General features: G+C 44.8%; 3 protein-coding genes across 6 annotated transcripts; 1 reads left to right on the forward strand and 2 right to left on the reverse strand.

The window, feature by feature from the left end:
• The first annotated feature begins 11 nt into the window (after window positions 1-11).
• nup88 (nucleoporin 88) lies at window positions 12-2,560 on the forward strand. Its single transcript, XM_049576492.1, has one exon. The coding sequence runs from the start codon at window positions 12-14 to the stop codon at window positions 2,172-2,174; it is 2,163 nt and encodes a 720-aa protein (XP_049432449.1). The 3' UTR covers window positions 2,175-2,560.
• A 1,859-nt stretch (window positions 2,561-4,419) lies between these two features.
• Window positions 4,420-11,194, reverse strand: ehd2b (EH-domain containing 2b). Of its 2 annotated transcripts, none has more exons than XM_049575751.1 (7): window positions 10,772-11,194; window positions 9,170-9,643; window positions 8,889-9,065; window positions 7,744-7,859; window positions 6,229-6,641; window positions 5,945-6,109; window positions 4,420-5,800 (listed from the first exon to the last, which is right to left on the reverse strand). In XM_049575751.1, the coding sequence occupies exons 2-7, from the start codon at window positions 9,388-9,390 to the stop codon at window positions 5,252-5,254; spliced, it is 1,641 nt and encodes a 546-aa protein (XP_049431708.1). In that variant the 5' UTR covers window positions 9,391-9,643; window positions 10,772-11,194; the 3' UTR covers window positions 4,420-5,251. The 2 variants fall into 2 exon arrangements, with proteins under 2 accessions (XP_049431708.1, XP_049431709.1); XM_049575752.1 differs by having other exon boundaries at window positions 7,762-7,859; window positions 10,772-11,193.
• A 1,384-nt stretch (window positions 11,195-12,578) lies between these two features.
• Window positions 12,579-24,157, reverse strand: bicra (BRD4 interacting chromatin remodeling complex associated protein). Of its 3 annotated transcripts, none has more exons than XM_049575754.1 (14): window positions 24,101-24,157; window positions 22,056-22,101; window positions 21,900-21,945; window positions 18,947-21,034; window positions 18,570-18,758; window positions 16,577-17,203; window positions 16,201-16,393; window positions 16,006-16,103; window positions 15,747-15,881; window positions 15,599-15,648; window positions 15,359-15,507; window positions 15,164-15,258; window positions 14,965-15,067; window positions 12,579-14,867 (listed from the first exon to the last, which is right to left on the reverse strand). In XM_049575754.1, exons 2-14 carry the CDS (start codon window positions 22,094-22,096, stop codon window positions 13,090-13,092), a joined length of 5,592 nt encoding a protein of 1,863 aa, XP_049431711.1. In that variant the 5' UTR covers window positions 22,097-22,101; window positions 24,101-24,157; the 3' UTR covers window positions 12,579-13,089. The 3 variants fall into 3 exon arrangements, with proteins under 3 accessions (XP_049431711.1, XP_049431710.1, XP_049431712.1); XM_049575753.1 differs by having other exon boundaries at window positions 14,965-15,070; XM_049575755.1 differs by lacking the exon at window positions 18,570-18,758 and having other exon boundaries at window positions 14,965-15,070.
• Between the last annotated feature and the right edge of the window lie 1,022 nt (window positions 24,158-25,179).

Genomic DNA, 25,179 nt, shown 5'->3' on the forward strand with positions numbered 1-25,179 from the left:
GGCGGATCAAGATGGCGGCATTCGGCACGGAGCGGTGGCTAAATGACTTACCAAACCATATTATTTTCCAAAAAATACGAGAGAAGTTGGAGTCAGAACCCACCGCGAATGAAAGAGGGATTGATAAAAACCTCACCTTTTGTTTGGGTGGGGACTTGTTTGTGTGGGATGACACAGACCGCGTGTTTTACACGACCAACTTGCGACAGCTAAACACGGATGAGAGTCGCAGTAGCGGGAAATACCAAACCTTGCTGTGCATCAACCCTCCTCTCTTCGAGCTGTGCCAGGTGTTGCTAAGTCCAACTCAACACCACGTCGCTCTCGTCGGTCAGCGGGGCGTCTCGGTGCTGGAGCTTCCTCAACGGTGGGGAAAGAGGTCCGAGTTCGAGGGCGGACGGAGTGAGATCAACTGTAAGACCATCCCGGTTGCGGAGCGCTTCTTCACCAGCTCACCGTCGGTGAGTCTACGGCAGGCGGCTTGGTACCCCAGCGAGACCGATGAGCCCCACCTGGTGCTGCTCACATCCGACAACACCATCAGGTTTTACGGCTTGAAGTCGCCCCAAACGCCGGCCAAAGTGCTATCACTGTCACAGTCGGAAGATGACAGCAGCAGCAGCCATCCTCCCGCCCGCTCCTATGCAGCATCTCTTGGCGAGATAGCAGTGGCTTTTGACTTTGGGCCGATGTCACCCCCACTTCGACAGCTGGCAGCACGGAGCTCCAAAGAACAGCTGGTCTACCCTCTGTACATCCTCTACGAAAATGGGGAGACTTATGTGAGCTACACGAGCCAGGCAAATGGTGTGAGTCTGACAAAACCTGTTGGACCCCTCCCAATGTATCCTGCAGCAGAGGATAACTATGGCTATGATGCTTGTGCCATTCTCTGCCTGCCATGTGTGCCTAGTATCCTCGTCATCGCCACTGAAACAGGCACACTGTATCACTGTGTGGTGTTGGAGTCTGAAGAAGAGGAAGAGGCAGGGGCAGTGGAGAAGTGGAGTCGAGGAACAGAAGCCGTGCCAGCTCTCTATGTATTTGAGTGTGTTGAGCTGGAGCTCACCCTCAAAGTAGCAACAGGAGAGGATGAGGAGCCCCAAGAATTTGATTTCACCTGCCCAATCAGACTGCACAGAGACCCCTTATGCCAGCACAGGTATCATTGCACCCACGAAGCAGGAGTGCACAGTGTGGGGCTAATCTGGGTCAACAAGCTGCAGAAGTTTCTTCAGTCAGGCGAGGAGGATAAGGACAGTCTTCAGGAGCTGGCTGCTGAGAAGCGCTGTATTGTGGAGCACATTCTTTGTACCAGACCACTCCATACTAGTCAGTCAGCTCCAGTTCGTGGCTTTTTGATTGTCTCTGACCTTTCCTTGGGTGCCACCATGATCTGCATCACCAGCACCTATGAGTGTATCTTGTTGCCCCTGCTGAGCTCCATTCGCCCTCCCTCCCCTCCCCTGCTCTGTTCTCATCCAGGTCCAGGCTCTGGGAGCTCCCCTCTGCGCGGCCTGGCTGACGACTCTTTTGAGCAGCACATCCGCAACATCCTGGCACGTAGCTCCACCAATCCTCTTGTACTCAAGGCTGGAGACAAGGACAAATCACCACCACCTCCAGAGTGTCTCCAGCTCCTCAGCAGAGCCACACAAGTCTTCAGTGAGGAGTACATTCTCAAGCAGGACATGGCCCGTGAAGAGATGCAGAGAAGGGTGAAACTCCTAACAGGCCAAAAGAACAAGCAGCTGGAAGAGTTGACTCTATGCAGGGAGGAGAGGAAGAGTCTGAGAGAGGCAGCAGAGAGGTTGGCTGATAAGTATGAAGATGCAAAGTATCGCCAGGAAACCATTATGAACAGGGTTAAAAAAGTGCTGGGCAGCCTGCAAAGCCAACTACCAATACTGTCAAACAGTGAAAAGGATATGAAGAAGGAGCTGCAGATCATCGGCGATCAGCTGAAACACCTGGACAACTGCATTAAACAGGTGAACATGAAGATGGAGTACCAGAAGTCGCAAGTGGACAAGGATGTGCCTGCAGCCAGGACAACAGTCTCACTCAATGCCCACCAGAAGAAGGTCGTTCAGGATGTCCTCAGAGAACAGGGACAGCAAATTGGTGACATGATGAAACAGATCAAAGACATCAAAAACCATTTCAGTTTCTAAGGACTGCAGAAAACAGTAAAAATGTATTGAAAAAAACGGGTGACATAATTCAAATGTTCTTTTGACAATGGTGATTTAATCTGCCTTTTGGTGACATTTGGTGAGAAGCTGAAATGAGTGCTGTAGTTATAAGTTCATGTGCCATGTGTGGGACGGTAATTTGAATTGAAATATATTTTATATACATTGATTTAACTTTACCTTTTATACTACATATTGTTTGTAGGTTTGCGTTCATATCTCAATGTCAAACGTTAAGGTTTGAATCAGTGATTTAGACAGAGCAGAATATGCGATGTATAGGCAGGAAAAATGGGAAATATTTTAAGCTTTTCAAACTGGTTTGTTAACTTTTCGGAATAATAATAAAAGTTAAAGCTCTCTAACTGTCCTTACTCATTTCTGACACATATCAACCAATTACTCTTATACAAGTAAATTAAAAACAGAGGAACTTTAAGTTAAAAAACAGAAAAGGAAGTTAGAAAAATAGGTTCATACTTTTTTTTTAGTCTTTTTTAATACATTACTCTCAAAATTGAAAGCTATTGGTTGCTGTAATTATTCCATCTGTTCATACTGGCCACAAGGAGATCCCTTCCTACTGCAACTCCAAAAAAGATGGAAGGTCAAAATCCATAGTTTTTGTTGCGTCCAGCTGGGTGAATTATAAATGCATTCTTGAGTTAGGCTGAAGCTGCTGCAACTTTTTATTAGTTTTGTCAACCTGAAAATGTTATGCACAAAAGAAGGACTTAAGATTTTGACCCATATCATGGTCCACCTCAGGGCCAGTGCAGACCGGAGAAACAGTCACAGCATCTAGTATTGCATTTGTACAAACTTGAAAAATTAACAGGTATCCTGAAATACATACAGCTGCATGCCTCCAGTCTGCCATCTACAGTTGGATACTGTATTGTACCGTTTCAGTCTAAAGTTGCCAGGAATACTGTATCCAGCAGATGTCACCCCTCTCCATAGTTGGTGACCTCAGTTTTTCTTCCACAGCAGGTTTTCCAGAGGAATTCCCCACGTAAACACAGAGTGACGTATACGGAGACCCCGGTTTTGTTGAGTAATCTTCATTGTTGGGGACATCTGATGTTGGTGGGGATCCTTGGCTGGAGCGTGGGCCTGCCTTCAGGTTTCACCTCATTGCTGTCTCAGCATTGTGTAGCTTGATCTGAGCAAATGTTTGAGATGGGTTATGACTCAGCTGAACCTATTATGTAGCAGCTGCTATGGGGATCTTTTATTCTGTTCTTTAAAAAGCCATTGGTAGCAATGACTTAACAACAAGTCAGCGGACTTTCATTTCTAGTTAAGAAACTCTAACATTTCAGCTTAATGTTGTCACCTCACTTGACTTATTTCACACATTGCCTCCCTCTGCTTCTCACACACACACACATACACACATAAATACACAGAGGAGGGTGTGGTGTGCTGCAGGTCTAGCTGAGGAATTCTCCAAATAGGGGGGATGTTGTTAGAGTCTCTCATAAAGGTACAGTGTCTAGATCCTGTGTATGAGCCCAAGGAAACTTAGCAGACCCTATGAAAGGAGATATTAATAACTCTTGAGCCAACCCACCACATTCTTCACATGTGAGTCACTGTAAGCCAGAGAGCAGGGAGGAAAGGGCTGCATTGCCTCTGTTTCTCATTTGTGTTTCTTTCCATGGAGGAGTGGAACAGGGAGGCGGGGAGGCCACCCCTTCTTCTACGAACCTTGAAAGCTTTATGTGAAACACACATGGCTCTGCACGGGACACATATTTGTGCTTATACTGCATAGCAGACGCAGGATAAAACCAAAAACATCTACAGGCGTGCTGGTGAGGGAGCAAATGTAGAAGTAAAAAGGGTTAAGGGGGAATAGACTATAAAACTCTGTGTGTGTGTGTGTGTGTGTGTGTGTGTGTGTGTGTGTGTGTGTGTGTGAGAGAGAGAGAGAAAGAGGCAGAGAAAAGACTTCAGATGGTGGGAATGAGAGAGGAGAGAGTCACGGAAAATGGTGGTATGGGGACTTGGCAGGGGAGAGTGTGACTCACTGTTTATGTGGTCCGTCACTGAGAGACCAAGTGAGTTTGATCGAAAAGAAAATGTAAAAAGAGTGCCAAATTAAATGCACTCAACTATTAGTTCTGTATTAAGTACTCTAGTTTAATTGTAGACATTTTTAATGACTTAAGTGATGTCTATTTTTTTTACATATAAAAGGATCACTAAAGAGACATGGCACAGTCAGGGAACTTTATTTGGTTACAACAATAGTTAACATGACAACAGATGGTGGAGCTGTGTACAGTAGTCAGTAATATATCAATCTTTCAGTCTAGTTGAAAAGTTATTCTCAGCATGTTCTTTTATACAACTGAGGTCTTGCTCCTGCACATACAAAACAATAGCAACAATTACAAAAATAATATATAAAGTTTATGCACAAAATTGTGGCATGTAAAGCAACAAAAGTGAAATGCATTCAGGTTATTAGATTTGTGCTGCCAGTTTCAGTTGAAAATGCTATAAACAAATCATTTGAGCACGATGAATTTGTAGATGATACCCTCACTGGAATGTGACCAGACCTGAAAATAAATGGCACAATCCTACAAATGATCACCAAGATAATACTGTGCTGCCCCGATCTAGTCACTGAAGGAATGTTAAATCTAATACAGAAAGGTTTAGCTCTGTATTCTGTCAAATACATGCTGAATACTATTCACTTAGAGGGTGCCAGCCTTTTATTTCTGCTCTGCAAACACAAGTAGATATATATTTTTAAAGCTCATCATGAAAAGCTAACTTTGAGAAGCCAAAGGGAAGAAGCAACCAGACCCATGTGACTTCTTAATGCACAATCTTTTGCTGTAAGCCCTTACTCTCAAAGGATTTACTTACACTTTAATACAGTATGTTTCATTGTGCAAGACTGAAATCAGTCTCAGAGGAAAAGTTGAACGCATTACATACAAACATTTTGACTTGGGTCTGGGGGAAAACAAGAGCAAATGCAAACAGTAGCACAGCCAATAGAGAAGAGTCTCTTTCAGCTCCTTGTGACATGTCTATGCATCAGAGCCCTTCTGCCTGCGTTTGGAGGGTGGGATCAGACGTGTGGGAAGCTCAGGGGGCAGACCATGGCCCTCCAACTTGACCTCAATCAGGTGGCTGGCCAGGGCAAATTCTTCGTCATCCAGCATGCCATCATGGTCCAGATCTGACAGCTTCCAGATGCGGCCCAGCACCGAGTTGGGCAGGCGGGAGCTCACCATCCAGTCCTTAGCCTTGTTGCCACTCAGTTTTCCCTCGTTGGGAGCGAGGTTGTAGAAGATCTCATCATATTTGGGCTTATCTTTGGTTACCACCCAATCTTCCTCCTCCTCACATCCCTCTCCGTTCTCCTCGCCGAAGGGGTCACCCTCGCCGAACGGTCCGGCACGGGTCCCAAGGAAGGCTCCACCCTGCACACCTGGCTGCTCACCTGCTTCTAGCTCCTCCTGTCGCAGGAGGGGCATCAGTTTGGCAATGTCACCGGAGAGCAACTCATCCAAGGCTGCCATCAGGTTAGGCTTCAAGGTTTTGAACTTGGTGAAATCATGAACCATCAGTTGCTCCTTTAAAAAAAGGGAAAGATACAAATGTGTCAGCTGGTAGATTTCAAATTAAATTTAAATGTAACTTAACAGTTAATAGTTAAAGACAAGTATTTACATAATTTCCTCTGAGATGTACACAGCAGTGATATAAAACAGACTAACCTGCATCTTAGTACAATCTGGGAAGTCTCCAGCAGAAATATTGTGCTGCAGCTGGATTTTTGAGAAAATCACTGGCAGCTGGTAGATCAAATTCTTCTTTTTATTGTCCTTCCTGAAGACAGAGGGCATCTCCTGCTTCAGATAGCTGATGATGTGGGCATGGACCTTTGATTAAGAAAAGCATAGCACAAGATTTTAACACAAACAACATAATTACAGTGCAGTAATGTCAAGCTGCCAAAAACCATTTAATGAACATGTGTTGACATGCCAATAAAACCTACCCTGACCAGACGTGCCCTCTTCACCAGGTCATTGAGCTTGCGTAAAGCTGCATTACGAGGGAGGTTTTGAATGTCAGTGAACAAATCCTCCTCCTCCAGCTCAAACAGCTTCCGGTTGTCTGTAACCATCAGTGGCTCTGACCAGAAGGAGCCAATGTAGACGCGTAGAACCTCCGGGGTGCCAAACACCTTCCCCAGAGACCACATGAGTGCACCATACACTCTCATCAGCTGCTGGGTGCCCACCATGTCGGCCTTGTTGAGTACCACACGCAGCTTGTCCTCGTTGCCTTTCAGGGCACCGATGGCCTCAGAGAACTCGTCTGATATCTCCAGTTTATGGGCATCGAACAGGAGGATGATGCGATCCACACGCTCCGCAAACCAGCGCAGCACAGCTGGGAAGTCATAGCCTGTTTGAATAGATAAAAATTAAATAACTAAGATATTCAGAAAACTAGAAAACATGCACAAAACAAAAACAAAAGGGGGCAGGAGAGGGAAGAGGGTCGACACAGACACAAACCCTTCTTATCTGTATCTGTCCAACCCAGCTGTACATTCAGGCTTCACCATATGCCAGCTACTACATTGTAAAAAAATATTTAACTTTTAACATGAAACATGTCACTACAAGTCTAACAAAACTGATTTTCATATTTTTCAGTGATCATACTAAAAGAGTCGGTTCACCACAATTACAAAGAGCATATTTTCTCACTTACCTCCTGTGGTATAGCCATAAAGATCATTTGGTTTTAATCCTCCCAAGTTTTAAGATATCCATCTCTGAATTGTCTTCCACTGGATTTCTGTTTGTGATGCTCACACAACAGCATCTTCTTTACAAAAATGATGTCCCAGTTACTGTGGATGGTCCACAAACTACACTATTCTGAACAAAGTAATAGTTTGGATTATCCGGAGAAATTGGAGCTTTCTTTCTGTAGAGACATGTTGATGCTGAATTCCTAATTTTGCAGTGCTGTGAATGCCACAAACAACATTCCATTCACTTCTATTGTATTGGGAGGGTGTGGAGGCACAAATCTCACAGATGAATATTTCAAAACCTCCGTAGATAAAACTAAAACCATGTGCAAGATTCTACCAGTGGTGAGTGAGGAAACATGTTTTTCACAATTTGGATGCACTGACCCTTTAAACGTGTTAGTTGATCATGCATGTTGACTTGAGTAATAATGAGTTACTTAAAGCATGGATGAATGGAAAATGGAAAAAAAACTACTATGAGATGATGATGATAGTTATTTCTCAATTGTACATACCTCCAGATGTGCTGACAGAATTTTTATTTGTACTATCTCTGTTCCTGATTATGATTTTATGGCTGCTTGGTTTACTGCTAAGATGTTTTCTGGCCTTGCTGCCAAGTGTTATTGTGACAGAATAAACTGGTCCCATGGGTTAGCCAGGCGTGCCAAGGAGATGAGTTTATGAGCCGATGATCAGGGATGTGTGTCTCTGCAGGCCCCCCCTATTCCCTCTCCTCACCTTTGTCACCTCTCTCACCTCGGCTCACTCTCTGCTTAGCACCAGACAGGATCCCCGGCGTGTCAATAATGCTGATACTCTCCAGGACCTGGTTGGGCATTTGGGCACACTGAAACCTGATATCAACACACAGGAGAAACGTCACATAAACGGCGACAAAATGGAGTTCAGAGAGGCCAGTTTTGTTTGAAAACAGTGCAGAAGGAAATTAAAAAAAATCATGTGAAAAATGGTTAACTCTTATCAAAGAAGCCAATGTGATCCAAGGAGCAGATTGGAAGCTGCCCTCTCCACATAGTCCACCCCTCCCACTGTAGGCCATTGTGTTTAAGCAGCCCTCTCATTGCTGTGGGCTTCCTGAAGGAAAATGACCACCACTGCCAGAATCACAACAATAAGGCCCGCTAACGATGTGTGGCTTAAAACAACAACACCACTTCCTGCGGCTTATGAGCTTAACGAGCCCACCGGTCCCAGATCAGGAAGTCAAAGCAAAAGGGGAGACGCAAATACATCAACAAACACACCCTGCAGAGGGAGAGAGAGAGACTCTGGAAAACTGGCATCAGAAATTCAACTTTAGAGCCCCATCAATAGTAGGACTGCATGTTTACTTCTAGCCTCCATGTTTTCTAACAGCTTACAGCACCTGATTGTTAAACATGTGATCTTTTTCTTGGTTTACATCACTGGAAAAACATACCCAGAAATCTGGCAGCCCAGACAGTAAACAAAGTGGCAGAAAGAACTTCAATGTTGAGCTTTCTCTCACAGGTTCCCTGAGCCTCACAAAGTCTGTGACTTCATTTATTTGTCTTAGCCCTGCAAGGCTATGGAGCCCTCTGACCTCGTCTTTGAACTTGCGTACATTGCAGTTCCTGTCAAAGTACATCAGCTTTCATCGCTCTCTCGAGTGATATCGCTTCCTTTCTCCATTTTTCCACAAATAAAGCCAGTGCCTCCCTGCTCTGAAATTTGGCACAAGGACTTGAAATTCCAAAGAGCTAAAAACTTTGTTATCTCTCCTTCCCTGTTTTTCCTTCTTGGGTTCTCTCACATATTCTGTCCATTTCATGCTGGAATCTATCTGGCTCCCTCAGTGGAATCATTACACAACCCACTGTGAATAAAACCCCTGCTCTCACCTGTTGAGAAAGGTGTTTCCAAAAGGGTTGAGTTTGCGGAAAGGCTTGTTGGGGTCTACGATAAGGGCGTTCCCAGGGATGACTCCCTCCACCTCCCCATGCATGATGGCAGTGAAGCAGTCAGTAGTGGGTTCAGGTCCCACTCTGCTCCCAGGAATATCCTGCTCCAGTAGATACCTGTTAATCACACATATAGCTTGTGAGTTTTTCTGCATTGGTTTCTAAATAACCACAAAATCTAACAGTGAACAAATGTTTGATGCAGAGCTGTAATGTCTTACTTGATAAATGTTGTCTTTCCAGTGGAGTACTGTCCCACCACCAGCACCATAGGCTTGTTATCAAAGTCTGCATCTTCCAGACTTTGAGAGTGGAAGTCATGGAAACCGTAGTACTCCTCCAGAGGCAGCAGCTTCTTACGATACAAGGACTTGAGCCCCTCTGTCACAGTGCGGATCACCTCGGGCGTCTTCTTCACATTTTTTCTCCCCCAGCGTGACATGTTGATCAACTAACAAGATAATAGGGAGCTTCTCACAAAAATCAACGTTGGAGTGTGTCTGTCGTTTAGAGCTGTATTTCCTGTGGCTGAACCTTGGAAAACCTTCAGGTGTTTCCTGTATTTATCTGAACACTGCTCACTTGTCCTTGAAAACTCCCCTGCATACGCCAAGAGGAATGATAGGGCTGATGTTTTGTTTGAAGTCTGGCTCTTCCCCTTTGACAGTAGTCACCACACTGATAACTTATAGCCCCTGTAACGTGGACATAAAAGGAGACGAATAAAAGTTAATCCAGAAGGAGAAAAGATAATGTGGATGTCAAAAAATTTCGCAGTGTTCTTGCACCTGGTGATCAAAGTCTGCCACAACCTAGAGTAAGGATGTGGAATCTGGAGTAAGCCTCAGCCCAACATGACTCTGCCAAGCATTGTCAGTGCATGCCTGGAAAAAGTTGGTGTTCGTGCTGGAAACCTTGCAAACCCAGCCCTGTGATAGCATTTGTACAGGCGCAGCTAATTTTATTACAGTGAAATGAGTAAGACATTCCTTTTATTCTCTGCGGTTCTTCTCAGTGGAACATGAACGCATTGCTTGATTGTTCATTTAAGGAAAAAATCTCAGAGAGAGTAGTCTATACATGGAGAAACATATTTAACCCTTGAGTGATGATCCTTTTCTTCTCATAGTCTATATACACAGAAACACTGGATTAGGAATTGAAGGCACAACTCATTATTAGAAGCAGACTGACATAAAGGTACAAAGGTAAGACACGTGTCAGCAGACGTTCACTCATCTGTGGAGAGTTTCTCTCTTGCAAATCCCATTTGAACTAGGATGAAAAGAAATATGCCCAGAGGAGAATAGGCAACACAGTTCTGACATGTCACAAGACCAGTGTGGAAAGAATTCTTGTCAAAATGGCGAGCCCTGAGATCTGCAGGAAAGACATTAAACGTGATTTGACCGCCATTACATACAAAAGCGCTGTGCCAGCCGAGCTGTATGAGAAAAAAAAATCGCTTTACAGACTTCCAGTGAGAATGAAAGGTTTGGTTAAGGCTCTGGGATCAATTTTGTAAGTTAAGGAATGGTGGAAAATGCCTTGTGGGTTTGTACACCACAATTGCAACACAGTTTTGAACTTAGAACAAGAAATGTAACATGCAGGAGCAAAGCTTATCAGTAACACATCCAAATGAAGAAAATGGGAAAAGCTGTTGAGAGTTAGAAAGTTTTCTATTTCATTAATTCTGCAGTTTAGTTGTGATATTTGCACTCAAATACCATATCATACTGCATCACAATCTGTATGTTTAAGTAAAAGTTCAAACACAAGCTCATTAGACCCATATTCAAAGTTTAAAAAGGAGTATTTACCAAGCTTTTATGAAGAAAAGCACAGACTTCTTCAAGCGCCTTGATCTCTGCCTCTCTCTTTCTGCAGTCTTGCCCTCCGGAGTTTGGAAAATATTTTGACTTGAGGAGACAAAAACAGTCTCTTGGAGGAGCTGCTGCTACATGTATGGGTGTACCTCTGACAGCAAATAGGAACCCTTGGTGGAGCGTCAGCGCAGCTAGATTACAGAGGATCGTTCTTCTCCAGATTCTAATGTATTTCAGATGAGCTCCAGTTCTGGCAAGTTTCCTTACTCTGCTTACTGAAAGAGCACAAGGCAAACAGTAAGACACACAGGCGCACCACACTGAGGCAAATTTTTCTCTCCCCTTGCTTGGTTCTCCAAGTTTAATGCACCTCCTCTTCCAGAGATGCCTGGCAACACTGTGGGTAGCACTAACACTCTGCTTAGGGCAGGGATGAGCAGCACTGTGGTCAGAGGGTGTGGACCTGGGGGCGGGGGGTTGTGAATAAATAATTTGGGTGGATTCTTTTTTTTTCTTGCTTAAACATGACATAACCTCAGTGTCCTCATGCACAGTTTGAACGACAAACGCAACCTCTGCTGCATCCCTCTAGCTGTGGGCTCCAACTCTTCCGTGTTTTTTCTTTTGTTATTTCTACTCAATCTACTGTAACATGGTGTATGTTTAAAGATGTGACAGCTTTTTTCTCTCATCAGTCTAACCTCTTTTGCTCCTCCCAAACTCTATGAACTCTTCAGGCGATGAAGCCCACAAACCAACTCTACTTTTCCACTTCCATGCACCGCCTGCTGGCTGTCTGATAGAAAACACACCCCACCACCACCATTATCACCATCTCTATCATACAGTACTCCTCAGTCATCATTAGTCATCAAAAGGAATGTACCCTGAAGCTGGACAAACAACTAGAGAACCTGCAATGTTTCATAAAAGAAGCAAGGTTTAATTTACAGTTTTACTAAATGTACATTTCTTTTTAAAAAGTGTCATTATACACAATAAATACAATACAAAATTAATCTGTAATACTATACTTCAAATTCTCTTACGGTCTTTTTGTACATTACTATTGTTCCTTTTTTTTCCATTTCAATGCTTGTGCTGTGTTTGTGTTTGAATTGTCCACCAGGCTTAAAAGAAACAAAAAAAAAACAGACAGGAGGCAGGGATACAGTGGCAGAAAGATGAAACAAACTGACTGAGAACACAGTAAATCAACAGATAAAACTGGCCTGCCCCCTGCTGACTGAAATGCATAAAGTCCTAACCATCAGCAACAAGGGGGGCAGGTGTGTGTGTGTGTGTGTGTGTGTGTGTGTGTGTGTGTGGAGGTGTGGTCTAAAAACAAGAACCTGGAAAATCATCTGACATTAGAAGCAGAAAAGAATTGAATTTCCTTACATTTCATTTACATCTTGACAGTACAGTACTACAGTACCCAAGAGAAGTCAAAAGGAAAACAACTTCACGACTTTTCAAACTGATTTTCTAAACATGATTTACTCTAAAATGCATGCAATATAAAATGCAGGCATAATGGAGGTTGAGGCCGATTGATTTTTCCAGACAAAGTTGCCTTGTGAGCAGTGTAACTGAACCTTCAGGTCTTAGTGAATTTATTCTTGATAAAGAGGTGGACTGTAACAATTTAGCATGTGCTGTTTGCATCTGTAGGACAGCATTATCTTTGTGATAAGACAATCAAAGTTTGTTGATAACAACTATATATTTTTGTTTTGCAGGATGAACTTAGAACTTAGCTTTAATTCTGTTTTGTCTCTCAGCTGCAGGTAGCCAAGTTAAAAAAAAAAAGTTGTTGACTTCTTAACTATTTAAATTAGCTGTCTAATGTTCATTGAGACACCGTTTAAACCAGGAGATGAACCGCTGTGGATACGAGACTGGTGCTCAGGCAACATGAAAGGAATGTATGAATATGAAAGAAAAGATAAAAAAGAAAAGATATAAGAAAAGTGGAACAGGAGGAAAGAAATACAGAAAAAAATCCTCTGACAATTTCATCTTGTAACTCAAGCTTGGCTGAGAGAACACATACAAAATGCCAGGCATCTTCAAGTCTGCAATTCACAAAGACAGTTTCACCTTTGACCACACTCATTCACTTATTCCACCACAGGTCTACCTCAGGCTGTAAATGACAAAGAAATGTCTGGACAATTCAAATGGACAAACAAAGCCAACACAGCTTAGCAGAGAAGTACAGTGATACTGTTTTCACAGTGTCCCTTTCCCTGCCTCCAAATCTGTCTCTTAGTTTCCCCTTGTCAGTCTGGCCTGGGGCTGAGGGGCTGTTATCTGCTTTGAGTCTGGGGCACCAGGCTGCCATTGTGGCCTCGGCCACCGACCTGAGGGTGCTGGGCCAAGGAGGATGAGGAAGCAGAGGAGGAGGGTGGAACAGAGGATCTGTGGGATGAGGCTGCCGAGCCCCCTGGGCGCTGGCTTTGGTGTTGGTGGGACCTGCTGTTGCCGCCTTTAATGTGGTGCCCACGGGCAGAGGGCTCCTGTTGCAGGTTTAGGATGCTGTCAATGGCACACTGTAGGTGCTCATTTAGAGAGTCATCCGGAGGGCTGCCGCTGGAGAAGCTGGCATTATCCATGTCGGGGGAGTCCGACTTGCAGCGTTTGGCAGGAAGCAAAGAGTCTCGTGTGAAGGATGACTCCGGAGAGGGAGGCCCAGGGGCATGCTGGTCCATCCTGAATGTCCCACCAGCCCTATGTCTGTTTTTCCCACTTGCCCTCTTGTATTTACTTACATCTGTCTCTTGGTCTGTGTGCTCCTCCCCTTTCTCCTTTGCCCCTTGCGTGGTTTTGATACCACGGTTAAACACCTCGTCCATTCCATCCAGCCCCTGCATTGCACTCCCTAAACGGCCCGTTTCTTGGCTTGACTCTGTGTGAGTGTGCGAAGCCTCCCTGCCTCTTTTCTCCACCTTCATACTGCCTATAACTGTCCGCTCTGAGGGAGGAGATGAGGCCTCATGCCTGGGGGGTGACGGTGTGGGTCTGGGGTAGGACAAACTCTCGTCTCCTCCCCCTGGGACACCAGGTCTGACCCGTGGACTAACATTTTCTCGGTAGGTTTTTCGAAGGGGGAGACGACATGTTGTCTGTGAGGGAGTGGCAGTGGAGGCAGAATTGTGTTTGACCCCACCCACTTCGTGATGATCCAATGTCCCGTTCATTTGAGTAGAGGAGGAAGAGGAGGTGGATAACGACCATGTATGAGAGGAAGAGGTAGAGGAAGATGGGACTGCATTAGGAGGAACATTACCTCTCAGTGGCGGGTTACACTGAGTGGTTGCTGTGGTGACAGATGAGGCAGAAGAAGCAGTGCATACAGGGGACTGAGTTCTGATGACTGTAGTAGGAGGAGCTGATAAAGAGTGAGCCTTTGGGTGCGGTACAGCAGCTTCGAACTGAGGCTGAGTCTGAATCTGGGAAATGGACTGGCTGCTCTGCTGAGGTTGAGGTGTGTGCACTGGGTCTAAGGCAGTGTTGTGGACCACCTTACTGAACCCTGTTTGATCCTGCTTGATCTTCAGCTTCAAGCCAATTCTCCTGCGAGCCTCGTAGGTCTTGATAGGCGGTTTGCTGGTTCTCTGTGGGAGTGCATCGTCATCATCAGCCACTTGTGAGTTGAAGGATGAAGAGGAGACAGAGGATGATGGTACTGGAGCCCGACTGAAGGAGGAGCTCTGGCTGGTGGGTTCAGCCAGCCTGCCTGCTGCAGCTGGAGGTGGAGGACAGCTGCTGGACCAGGACACAGAGGCTCCTCCTCCACCCTGCTTTATTACCAGTTTGGTAGGAGGGAAGGGAGTGGCAGAGGGGGCGGGAGGAGGTGCTGGAGCTTGAGCAGGAACTGGAGCTGAAGCAGGAGCCGGAGCTGGAGCGGGTGCAGGAGGTGGGGTTGGGGCAATATTTGAGAGAGGAGCTAGGGCAGGAGCTGCAGGTGCTGGAGCAGATACAGCAGCTGCTACACCTCCACTCACTGATGTCGTCTCAGCAGCAGTTGATTTCTGTTGGGATGAAACTACACTCTCCAACATGCGCGCGTTTGCCACAAACTCCTCTGCAATGACATAAACAGAATTACATCATTAGCATAGTCCTAATTTAGATCAAGAAAACCACAACACCATGTATGGCCATAGACAGTGGTAGGGTACCTGGTCTTTCCTTGGCCAAAATCCTGTCCTGACTCAACGCAATCTTCTCCTCCTGAATGAACATCCGGTCAATCATCACCATTTCTGCCGAGGGCCCCAGTCTCTGCTCAGGTTCAAACACCAAAAACATCAATTCAATATCAATTCAGGACAAAGAAGACAAGAAGGCAGATTGGAATTTGCTGGTTTATAAACTTACTTTTGACTCGGCAAAGAGCAGGTAGCGATACTTATCCAGCATGGCCTGGGTCCTTTTCAGCAGATGGCAGGAGACCTTCTCAAATTCATCATCCACTGTGCACAAGAGAACCAAGATGTTCATGAAGATCATGAAATCCAGAGAAAAGGTAATTGACTGTGCATTGGTTGCACTAGTGGCTATGGAGTTTGTTACCTTTTTGATAGTCTTGAGAAGAGTTGGCAGTTCCCTGGTAGAGATGGTAAGGCAGCAGTCTGTGGAGTGTGTCCTCAAAAGAGTGGAAAGGAGCACTGTAGTTTGGGTGAAGCACTGAACCCTGCTGTTTCCTCAGCTGTTCTAGCATCCTGCAGTGATGTGTGTGTACAGAAAAACCACTTATAAACGTAATATTTTGAGTCAGTTGAAATAAACTATTGAAATGCGTTTGGCACAAACCTAGCTTCTTTGCTGGGCTCTGCACTGAAAGGCATCTTCATTGTTGTTGTCTGTGACGTGGAAAAACATATTAAAAACAGATGTTACAACTTAAAGCTTAAACTGAAATATTCGCGGTTGTTTTTCAGGAGCAGTGGCACTCCTTTACCTGAGTTTGTACTGGAGCTGGGGGCTGTAAAGCAGGCATTTGAGTCAGACTAGCTCCTAACACCTGTATCTGCATCCCACCTTTCCCGAGGGTCATTCCTCCAACTGAGCTGATCACCCCTGGCTTTGGCTGAACCTGTGGGGGAAACCAGGAGGGTAAGAAACTGACAAAATACATGAAAGAACACCTTTGGAGTTCACTGTCGAATGGTAAGGAAAATGTAGAATAGAAGGACCTGACTTTGTGATGTAATTTGTACCTGTGCAGGCTGAGTAAGGCTGGCAGGAGTGACAGTCTGATTCACCATTGCTCCAGCTGGCCCTTGGGCTCCTGAGAATACCTGTAAGTCACTTGATGCTATAACAAGAAGGAAAAAAATAATTACAAAGGGAAATACATTGAGGTGTTTTAGGGTCCTGCCATTATGCTGTTTTAGAGGTAAATTGTGTCCAACCTGTAGCAGGAGTTTTGACTAGCACTGATGTCGGCTGCAGCACTGGGGGAAGCTGAGCAGGTGTGCCAGTGCTGGCTGATGATGCAAGCACCACTTTATCAACAGGCACATCTTGCTGGGAGCTGAACTGACTGGTGGCTTGAGGCGGAGGCTGAGCCGACTGCTTGGCCTGCAGCAAGATGTTCTGCTGGACCTAAAAAATACATCAGGACATTTTTTTTTTGTAAACAAGAAATTCTAGAGGAACAATGAAGGGTGAAAGAGTAGCATGTGAAGTTCATATACTCAAGACTATTTACTAGTAAGACCTCTTACTGCATGCAAATTCCACAACAACTTTTCATTATGAGAAGTTTGTGGTGAACTGGGACACTACCTGGTGTAGCTTCTCCAGGAGCTGTTTCTGCTGAAGTGAGGGCTGGGTGATGGTTGATAGGGTCTGAATTTGCGCTCCTACTAATTGCAGGTGGTGCTGCTGCTCTGCTGTCAGGCCCTGGATGGGAACCTGGGCTTTAACCACAGCAGTGGCAGAAGTGCTGACAGGAGGAGCAGTAAACTGGTGCTGTGCAGGTGGTACAGGAGGGGGTTTGGGCGATTGTGACATCGGGGGCATATCTTGTTGATAAGGCGCAGGCTGAGAGGCCGGCCGTGGCTGAGGCTGAAGCTGAACTTGAATGTGTGCCTGCTGGGGCTGTGTCTGCTGCGGCTGGCCTTGTGGAGCTGGTTGGGGGGATTCTGCCATTTGGTTGTGGACAATAAAGAGCTGAGGGTGAGATGAGGGTGTGCATGAGCGGGAGGGAGTTTGAGACTGTGGCTGAGGCTGTGAGGGAGGGCGTGACTGCTGTTGATGGTGCGGTGACTGGATCTGCTGGCTCAGAGTGAGAGGAGACGGTGAAGGCTGGGGGCTGTCTGCCACTGGGGGCGCTGTGGCATGAGTGGTCAAGGCCGGTGAGGGGGACATGCCCTGGATCTTCAGAGACTGCTGATGTCCACTGGAGGGTACCTGAAGAAGTTTAAACATAATACTAGTATGTTATTTGATCTTAAAAATGCAAGCAATATCTTAAAACAGGAGGAAATTGGGGAATCACTCACAAAAATCACACACACGCTGAAAGTTCTGCATGCACACAGTATATAGTAGATATGATTCTAGTAGATAGTTCAAGATTTGACACTTGATACAAAATAGGGCTGGGCGATATGGCAAATCTATACAGGATTGTATGTAAAATACTTAAAATGATGTTGTATATAATGACCACTGTTCCACTGTTTTGCAATGCATTGGACAAAACTCTTCACACATGTAAAACAAACTAACTTATTTTGTTGGGTTTTATTTATACCTTGCCTGAAAGTGTTTATTTGTACAACAATAAAATGATAACCCATGATATTATTACAATCAATCAATCAATATATGGAAATATCGCCCAACCCCAATACAGAATCACAAAACGCAGGCAAAATTGACACTAAACAATACAAAAGCAAAGTGTTAGACTTTAAAAACTAATAGTTGCTGAAGTTAAGTAGTAGAAGCCCATTGATTTTTTTCTAGCATGTAGGGAGAACTACACATAAAAAGGGAGCAATGATCATCTGGCGAGGCAAAACGAAAAAAACAGTCGAAAAAAGCAAGAAGTCAATATCTGTGGGCCTGTGATGGAGAAGTAGAAGGTGATCTGAAGACTTCAGGGACTGGGGTCAGGGAAGCATGAATTATTGTTTTGGGGTCATTACACTGGTCAGACTAGGGGCTACAAGGGGCGGTGGCACTGTAAGCATATGACAGTCTAAATGATGAGTGTAGAGTTGAGAGGTGTGGACTGACTTATAAGCCTTGGTCAGTAATGCAGCAGATGAGGTGAGTTGATTGAATTTGACTGAGCAATGTTAGTAAAAAAGGTGAGCAAGTTGCACTTGGAACCTTAGTAGCTCTCCTATTTAGCATGAGCATGGTTTTTATATTCTGTTACAAAATACATACAGTAGAATGAATGAGAAACATACCAAATTAGTGAAACAATTTATGTTAAAAAAAAGGCACTTGATGGCCAGTCTCACATTCTAAAGAGGCTCATATAGCTAAATATCAAAAAAGCACAGTGGCTGACACACAATACATATGGACAACTGGAATGATCATGCCTTTACATACAACAAAGCGATGTTAGAGACACACAGAAGCTGCAAGCAAGTATTTTTTTAGCATTGGAATTGCATTAACTGTGAGAGCCATGGAAGCAATGACTAATGCAGAAGAGAAGTACAGAGCAGTGACGGGGAAAGGTTAGATACCCTAACACTGTGGCGGCAGCAGCAGCAACAAGTGGGTGGGGCTTAACATAAAGGGGCATTTCTACCTGCTTTACCACTGCTGTCATGTGGGAGGGGCCAGGGGAAGGGCTGTGGCTGTGACCCACCCAAGAGTCAGTTAATTGGCTGTCATGGACAGCGGGGGCCGGAGCAGTGACGCTGTTGCTGCTGACGATTACAGACGCTGGTACGCCCACAGAGGGGGTTGACTCATTCTCTGTTTGGTGGTGCTGCTCCTGATAGGAGTACATTTACCATTTCAGGGTGAGGGAGGGAAGGAGGAAGGGGATTGGAGGGAAGGGGGAGTAAAATAGTAAACCAAAAAGGTCAGACCAAGATATCACTCCGTGCATGTTATTCATTTTTTTCAAGACAATGTTAACTGTACACAATTAAGCAAACATGCAGAGAGTGGAACACTGACCTGTTGCAGGAACATCTGCAAAGACTCTGGGCTCAGGATCATACTGGAGCCCTGGTTGGTGAACAGTAACCTCCCTGGACTGTGCTGAGCCTGATGGGGAACCAGCCCCACTGCTGTGACAGAGGAGGAGGTGGACACAGACATGGACGGAGAAGAGGAGGGTACTGTGGTAGCTGAGGACACAGAGGAAGCCGGTTGCATGGCGAGGATAGAGGATTGCGGTGCATGCTGCTGAGTGGGATGAGCAGCCTGGTCTGTGGAGCTTCCCAGCACGGTGACACACTCTCCAGGCTGGCCTTGAGCCATTGTTGCTGCTCCTGTACTGCTGCTGCTGGGGACTCCACCTGGCTGAGGTTGCAGGGCTGGCTGAAGGCTGACTGCGGGGCTCAGCCCCTCCACCTGACTAAGCATGGTCAGGGAGTTCTGGATTGGCATGCCTTGTATAACTGTCTGGGCATGACCTGAGACAGAGTGGGTCTGTGTCTGGCTTTGACTCTGAGCCAATGAGACAGGCATCTGAAAGAGGGTGGGTGTGCCCATTTGGCCAGGCTGGAGCTGAATGGGTCCAGAGAGAATATGGGCAGCCCCAGGGTGGCCCTGTGAAGTCAACACCTGACCCAAGTTGATGTTCTGGTTTGCAGTTAAAATCTGGTTTGCAATGAGCTGTCCACCAGGACCCTGACTAGTTATGATGTGCCCCCCAGGATGCTGGGTCAGGATCTGCCCACCTGCTTGTAGCTGTGGCAGGAGAAACTGGTGGTTCTGACCTTGCAAAACTGTCTGAGAGGGAATAACGATGCTGCCTTGTTGGTTTAACAAGTGTACACTGAGGGGCTTGCCAGATGGTTGTGCTGCTTGTTGCTTGAATAAGGTTTGTTGAAACTGAGGGCCTTGTGTTGTGGCTTGAGTACTCAGGACAACGTTTGAGCCTGGCTTTCCTGTCAGGAAGGCTACATTCTGAGCAGCAGAAACTGGAATTTGCTGCAGCCCTAGAGCCTTGTGAGCATCATTTTGCAGGGGTTGGGGCGCTGGCTGTGGCTGCTGCTGCTGTTGTTGCTGTTTGAAGAGTTTCGGTTGGATGGCTCCCCCCTGAGGGGGTTTAGGCTGAATGGGTGTTGGTGTGCGCTGGATGATCACGTTCTGCATGATTTGGCCTTGAGTTTGCGTCTGGGGTCCAATTCCTGAACTTAGAGTGGTGCTGCCAAAGCCCACAAGCCCAGCAGGAGCAGTCATTGTACCACCACTGCTGCTATTTGTGCTGCTGACACAAACAGCCGGTCCATTTAAAGCCGGAGATCCCAAAGTGGCCTTGTTACCTTGGATCAGAAGTCCACCCCCTGAGCCTCCAAGCCCTGCCTGAGAACCAGCACCTGATACCTCTGGCCCAGACTGGTGCAGCTGGTAGCCACCCATGGCTTTAGCCAGGATTGGCTGCCCAGACTGATTGATAGTCATGACTGTAGGCTGACCCACAACCTGAATCTGTCCAATACCCAAATGTCCAGACTGACTCCCATTAGGAAGAGCTTGGAGACTTGAAATGGGTTGAAGTGTCACGTTTCCCAGGCCCACAGGCTGCATAAATGGCTGAACACTAATGGCCTTGTTCATAACCTGGGGTTGGAGTTGAAGGCCCTGCTGTGCAAGCACTGACCCCAGCATGTCAGCCGTGGCATTAGGAGGAGTAGCAGTGGTGCTCGGGGCTGACCCAGGGAAAATTGCTGCTGTTCCCCCAACACCAACACCTATACCTACACCAACGGCAGTGCCTCCAGCCCCAGAGAGGCTGGCATCAGGTAGTGTCTGTACCACCTGCGTAAGGCCTGGAATCCCAAAGGAGCCCAGGTCCAGCTCAGCCTCTGCCTCTTGTAAGCTTTGCTCTGTGATGTTGGCTTCAGCCAAGCTCTGCTGCAGAATGTCACATGGCTCATGATTTGTCCCAATGCCATTGCTCCCACCTTCACCACCTGGGGATCCTCCCAAGATGTCATCATCCTCCAGAAAGTCCAGGTCAACACTGACTCTGGGTAAGCCTGTCGGCTCATTGGCTGACAGCTGGACTGCAGGCTGGACCTCTGGAACATGGCCCTAAAAGGAAAGGAGGAAAGAAGTGAAGCAAGGTGATGGATGAATTTGGTTGCTAAATCTGATGGCGAGGAGTGTAACTGAGTTACACAGATATGCAGACATCAAAACCCCACAAAAACCTCTTGTAACACTGCGGTGATTCAAAGCTTGTAGAGTGTTGATATGTTAGTGGAAAGGGAGGGTATTTGGAGTTGCATGCTACATAGATGGATAGAAAACAGGAGGAGGAGGATTGGGGGATTTTACTCACCCCAGTGGTAGAGAAGAACGAGCTGGAGGGGTCACTCGAACCATCCAATAGGTCGTCAGTGTCCAACTACAGACACACCCACCCAGGATAGGACAGACAGAAACCAAAGGCACCCAAACCAGCAGGCAAAAGCCACCAGGACAGAGAAACATACAGACCATCAAACAGAGGAGGAGGGGAAGGAAAGGACAGAACACAGTCCAGAGAACCGAGATTGTAAAGAACCAGCGAAAAGATAAGCGACAGAGGGGCAAAATGATAGGAATAACAGAGTTGGGAAGCGTTAGTATTAGCATTTTTCATTTTGTGAATTAGCCTGTTAAAAAGGGAAGGCAGGCTGAAACCATAAATGGTGCAATCAAAAAGCAAAGACAACCATTAAGCAGTGGAAGCAGTTAAAAATAAAAAGAATAAATGAAAGCAGTGAGGGACGTGGGTTTCAGGGTGCATCAACGAGTAATCCGGAAGTGACTTAAGAACAAAGTCATGTAAGCCCCAACTACAATGCGCGCAACTAAGACTCCTCACCACATCAATTACAAACCTGTTTCATGTCACTATAAATTACAAGCCTAACACATGTATCTCAGTTCACTATTCTTCTCTCATACTCACATGGGTCTCAGATCCATGAAGAAAGTCATTGAGAGCTTCTGGGTCACTGCAGGAGAAAACAATGTGATTCACAGCAGAACAAGATAAGATGAAAGAGATGACTTAACGGCTTGTTAAATAAAAAACAGATCTTGTACCGTGTCAGCAATAACTCACCAAATTACATCTAGAAGGCACCTGCCGTCTTCATCATCCATGACAACTGTTAAATATGACAAGGGTTTGAAAATCCATTTATGATTTGTTTCATGACAAATTATCTTTAAAAAAGGAAACACACACACACATGCACATTTTCCAATTACGTGTTTACAGTTACTTTTCTATCCTATAGTTATTTTAACAACACTATATTGTGTGATGTTGCAGCTCCACATTTAGTGCTCTAGTTGTAATGGGTGAGGTATGAGTGCAGATTCAGTATATATCTGTACCTGCAGGAGCTTTTTCAAATGCTCCTCTGCCTCAGTGTGACAAGGAGCAATGTCACTTGGTTAGACATTATCATAGATCATTTTATAGTCAAAAATTAACTTGACATTTGTTGGATTCTTTCTGCAAAGTTCTGCCTGATATCATTGTCACACATTTTCTGTTAATGTACTGATGCCATACCACACATTGTACTTGACAGAAAATACAATAAACACCCAAAGTATCACACACTAAATTTTGTTTAAAATTACTTTCTATTTAGCTTCTTAATTACATTTAGATAGTATGGGGTACACATTTAACTGCAAATTGAGTTATATGAACTCTTATTTACTACGTGGTGTTATAAATTCCACCTTAAACCAAATTAAGAAACCTCTGCTTCTCTACATGTCTGGCATTGTGTACATTTAGTTTTTGCACCTTCTTGGTAATCTTTACAGTTCATATTTAGTTTATTTCCACTTTGTATTACAGCTGGGTACAGCAAATTGCTTTTGAATAATGTTTTTAAATCTCATCAAGCCTGTGCTTTTCACATTCAAATCATGAATGATGACTCAAAACATTTCATCACATATTGCTGTCAGACATCTCTGGAGCCTGCAGTGAGTCTTGTGAGAATAAAGCAAGGAAAAATGCAAGGAGGAAAGGTTGTTAGACTTCAACATCTACATTAACACTCACAATTGAAATGTTTTTTTACATACGGAATACAAAGTTAACACATTAACACATCAGCCCACCTTCTCATCAGCTGTTACATGTCATGTTTCCATATATATGAACGCAATAACCAGAGATCACTCTGCTGATATGAACTCATGAAATGAAACTGCAGTTATGTTTGCTACAACCCGAGAAACAGCGGATAGCAAGCGACAGACAACAAACCGAAAACGCGCGGTTTCTACACAGCCTTCAAAGATACAGAGTGCAGACTCTCGCTTAATTTACCACCAAGTCTCAACAACTGTGCATAGCACTTGCGGGAACACAAAAACAAGTCAACAACATTTCCAAACACACATACAACCACGGTTACGAGGGAAACGCATCCCCAGTTGCCGCTCTAAAAAGGCAGCGGATCGGAGCCATTACTCGGTCAGAGCAGACCCAGTGCGCAGGATATGAATGGAGACACTGCAAGCGGCTTGCTACATGCTAGCTGGTGTTTTCTAAGATCTTTTCATGCATATTTTAACGATTCAAAACAATACACAGCATTTAACAACTATGCGACTGACTTAAGAACCTAATTTAATAAACCATTTGCTTTTATACCCCTTTTCGTCTCTATTTCCAGCATTTTGATGCATCTGGATTGAATTTCGTTAGCCTAGCCTGCTAGCCTGCTAAGACAACCCAGCTATCAACAATATTCAGACGCACAGCTAGCCTGAGCCTTTGACATTCAAAACAAACCACCGAGTGACACAATTTAAACACTCGTATTGCACAGCGGCACCTCGATTTAACCAAGACGTGGTAGTACTGCTTGCTTGGAAGTGTAAACGCAATGGCGTAGCGAGCTATCTATCTCCCCTTGCAAGCAAAATATGAGTTAATGTTGGAATACTCTTGGATGAGGGGGGTATGCTTGGGAATTCGGTGGAAAATGACTATGTTTGCCGGGTCGTGCAGCGCTGTGGAGTTTCGTTTGCGATAGCCGTGCAGTTTGCGGCTTCGCTGCAGTACGAGAATATTGCAGCTTTGTTACAGTTATTCGGATTAATAGAGAAATCTCTACATTATAACAAACTCACCCGAGACGATAGAGGTGCAGGCAGCGCGGGGTCTCCAGGACAACCTCGCACGGGCTGCTGTACAGGACCCAACTACAGGCAGGAAACAGGAGACTTCCGTTTTGCCTGAGCGAAATCTGTGGCTCGTCCGTGTGCCTGAGAAAGAAGTACTCAGATCTTTAACTCAAGTGAAACCGTAAAAGTCCTTATACCTCACTAAAAAACTAGCTACTTTGCTACAAGTTCAGTCCTACATTCAAAATTTAAGTAGGAGCCTAGTAGTAGGAGTATTAGTGGTAAAATATACTAAACGCAGAGTTAAAGTAAATGCACTCATTATGCAGAATGGCACATTTCAGAATAATGTATATGACATTAATGTATTGTAATTATTGATGCATTTATGTGTCACTTTTATGCTGCAGCTGGCTCAGGTTGACCTCATTTTGATTACTTTATAAACGATAATGCTGAGTAGTTTAACCTATAGTAATAGCCTTTAAAATAATTTATTAGTTGATTTTGGCTATATTTTGTATACACAATTCAGTTCTTCAAAGAAACAAGTAACTACAGCTTTAAAATAAATTTAGTGGAGTAAAAGCATAAAGTAGGGTGAAGTCAGGTGATTGAAGATATCAGGTACAATAGGTCAAATAAAGTTTTACATCTTGGATTCTTTAAATATTAGCAGCCAGTCACCAAACGTGTTATTGTAGTGTTCTGCTTTACATCAAACAAATATTTAATTGGTCTGAGATGATTAGGATGCAGAGTGAAGACTCAAGAAAACACTGGTCCCTGAATTTGCCAGCAAGTGGCATGTGACATGTTGATTTTCTCATTTTGGTAATAAGAGTACTGCAGCTAAAACAATCAGGGTATGACAAAAACTGTTGCAGGATGTTGCATTTTATTAAATGTTGGACTTCTAATTAAAATATTTTCACAATACACTTTAGTTGTTATGGGAAAGGGTTTTGAGTGAGTAACTACCTGATGCATTCAGATAAAATGGTAATGGTGATGGTAATAAAAGTAACACCTAAGGTGGTAATCTTAGTAATCTACCAGAAAGTGTCTCAAATAACCTGAGTTCA

This window comes from Epinephelus fuscoguttatus, linkage group LG5 (genome assembly GCF_011397635.1).
Source record: "Epinephelus fuscoguttatus linkage group LG5, E.fuscoguttatus.final_Chr_v1".
Lineage (NCBI taxonomy): Eukaryota > Metazoa > Chordata > Actinopteri > Perciformes > Serranidae > Epinephelus > Epinephelus fuscoguttatus.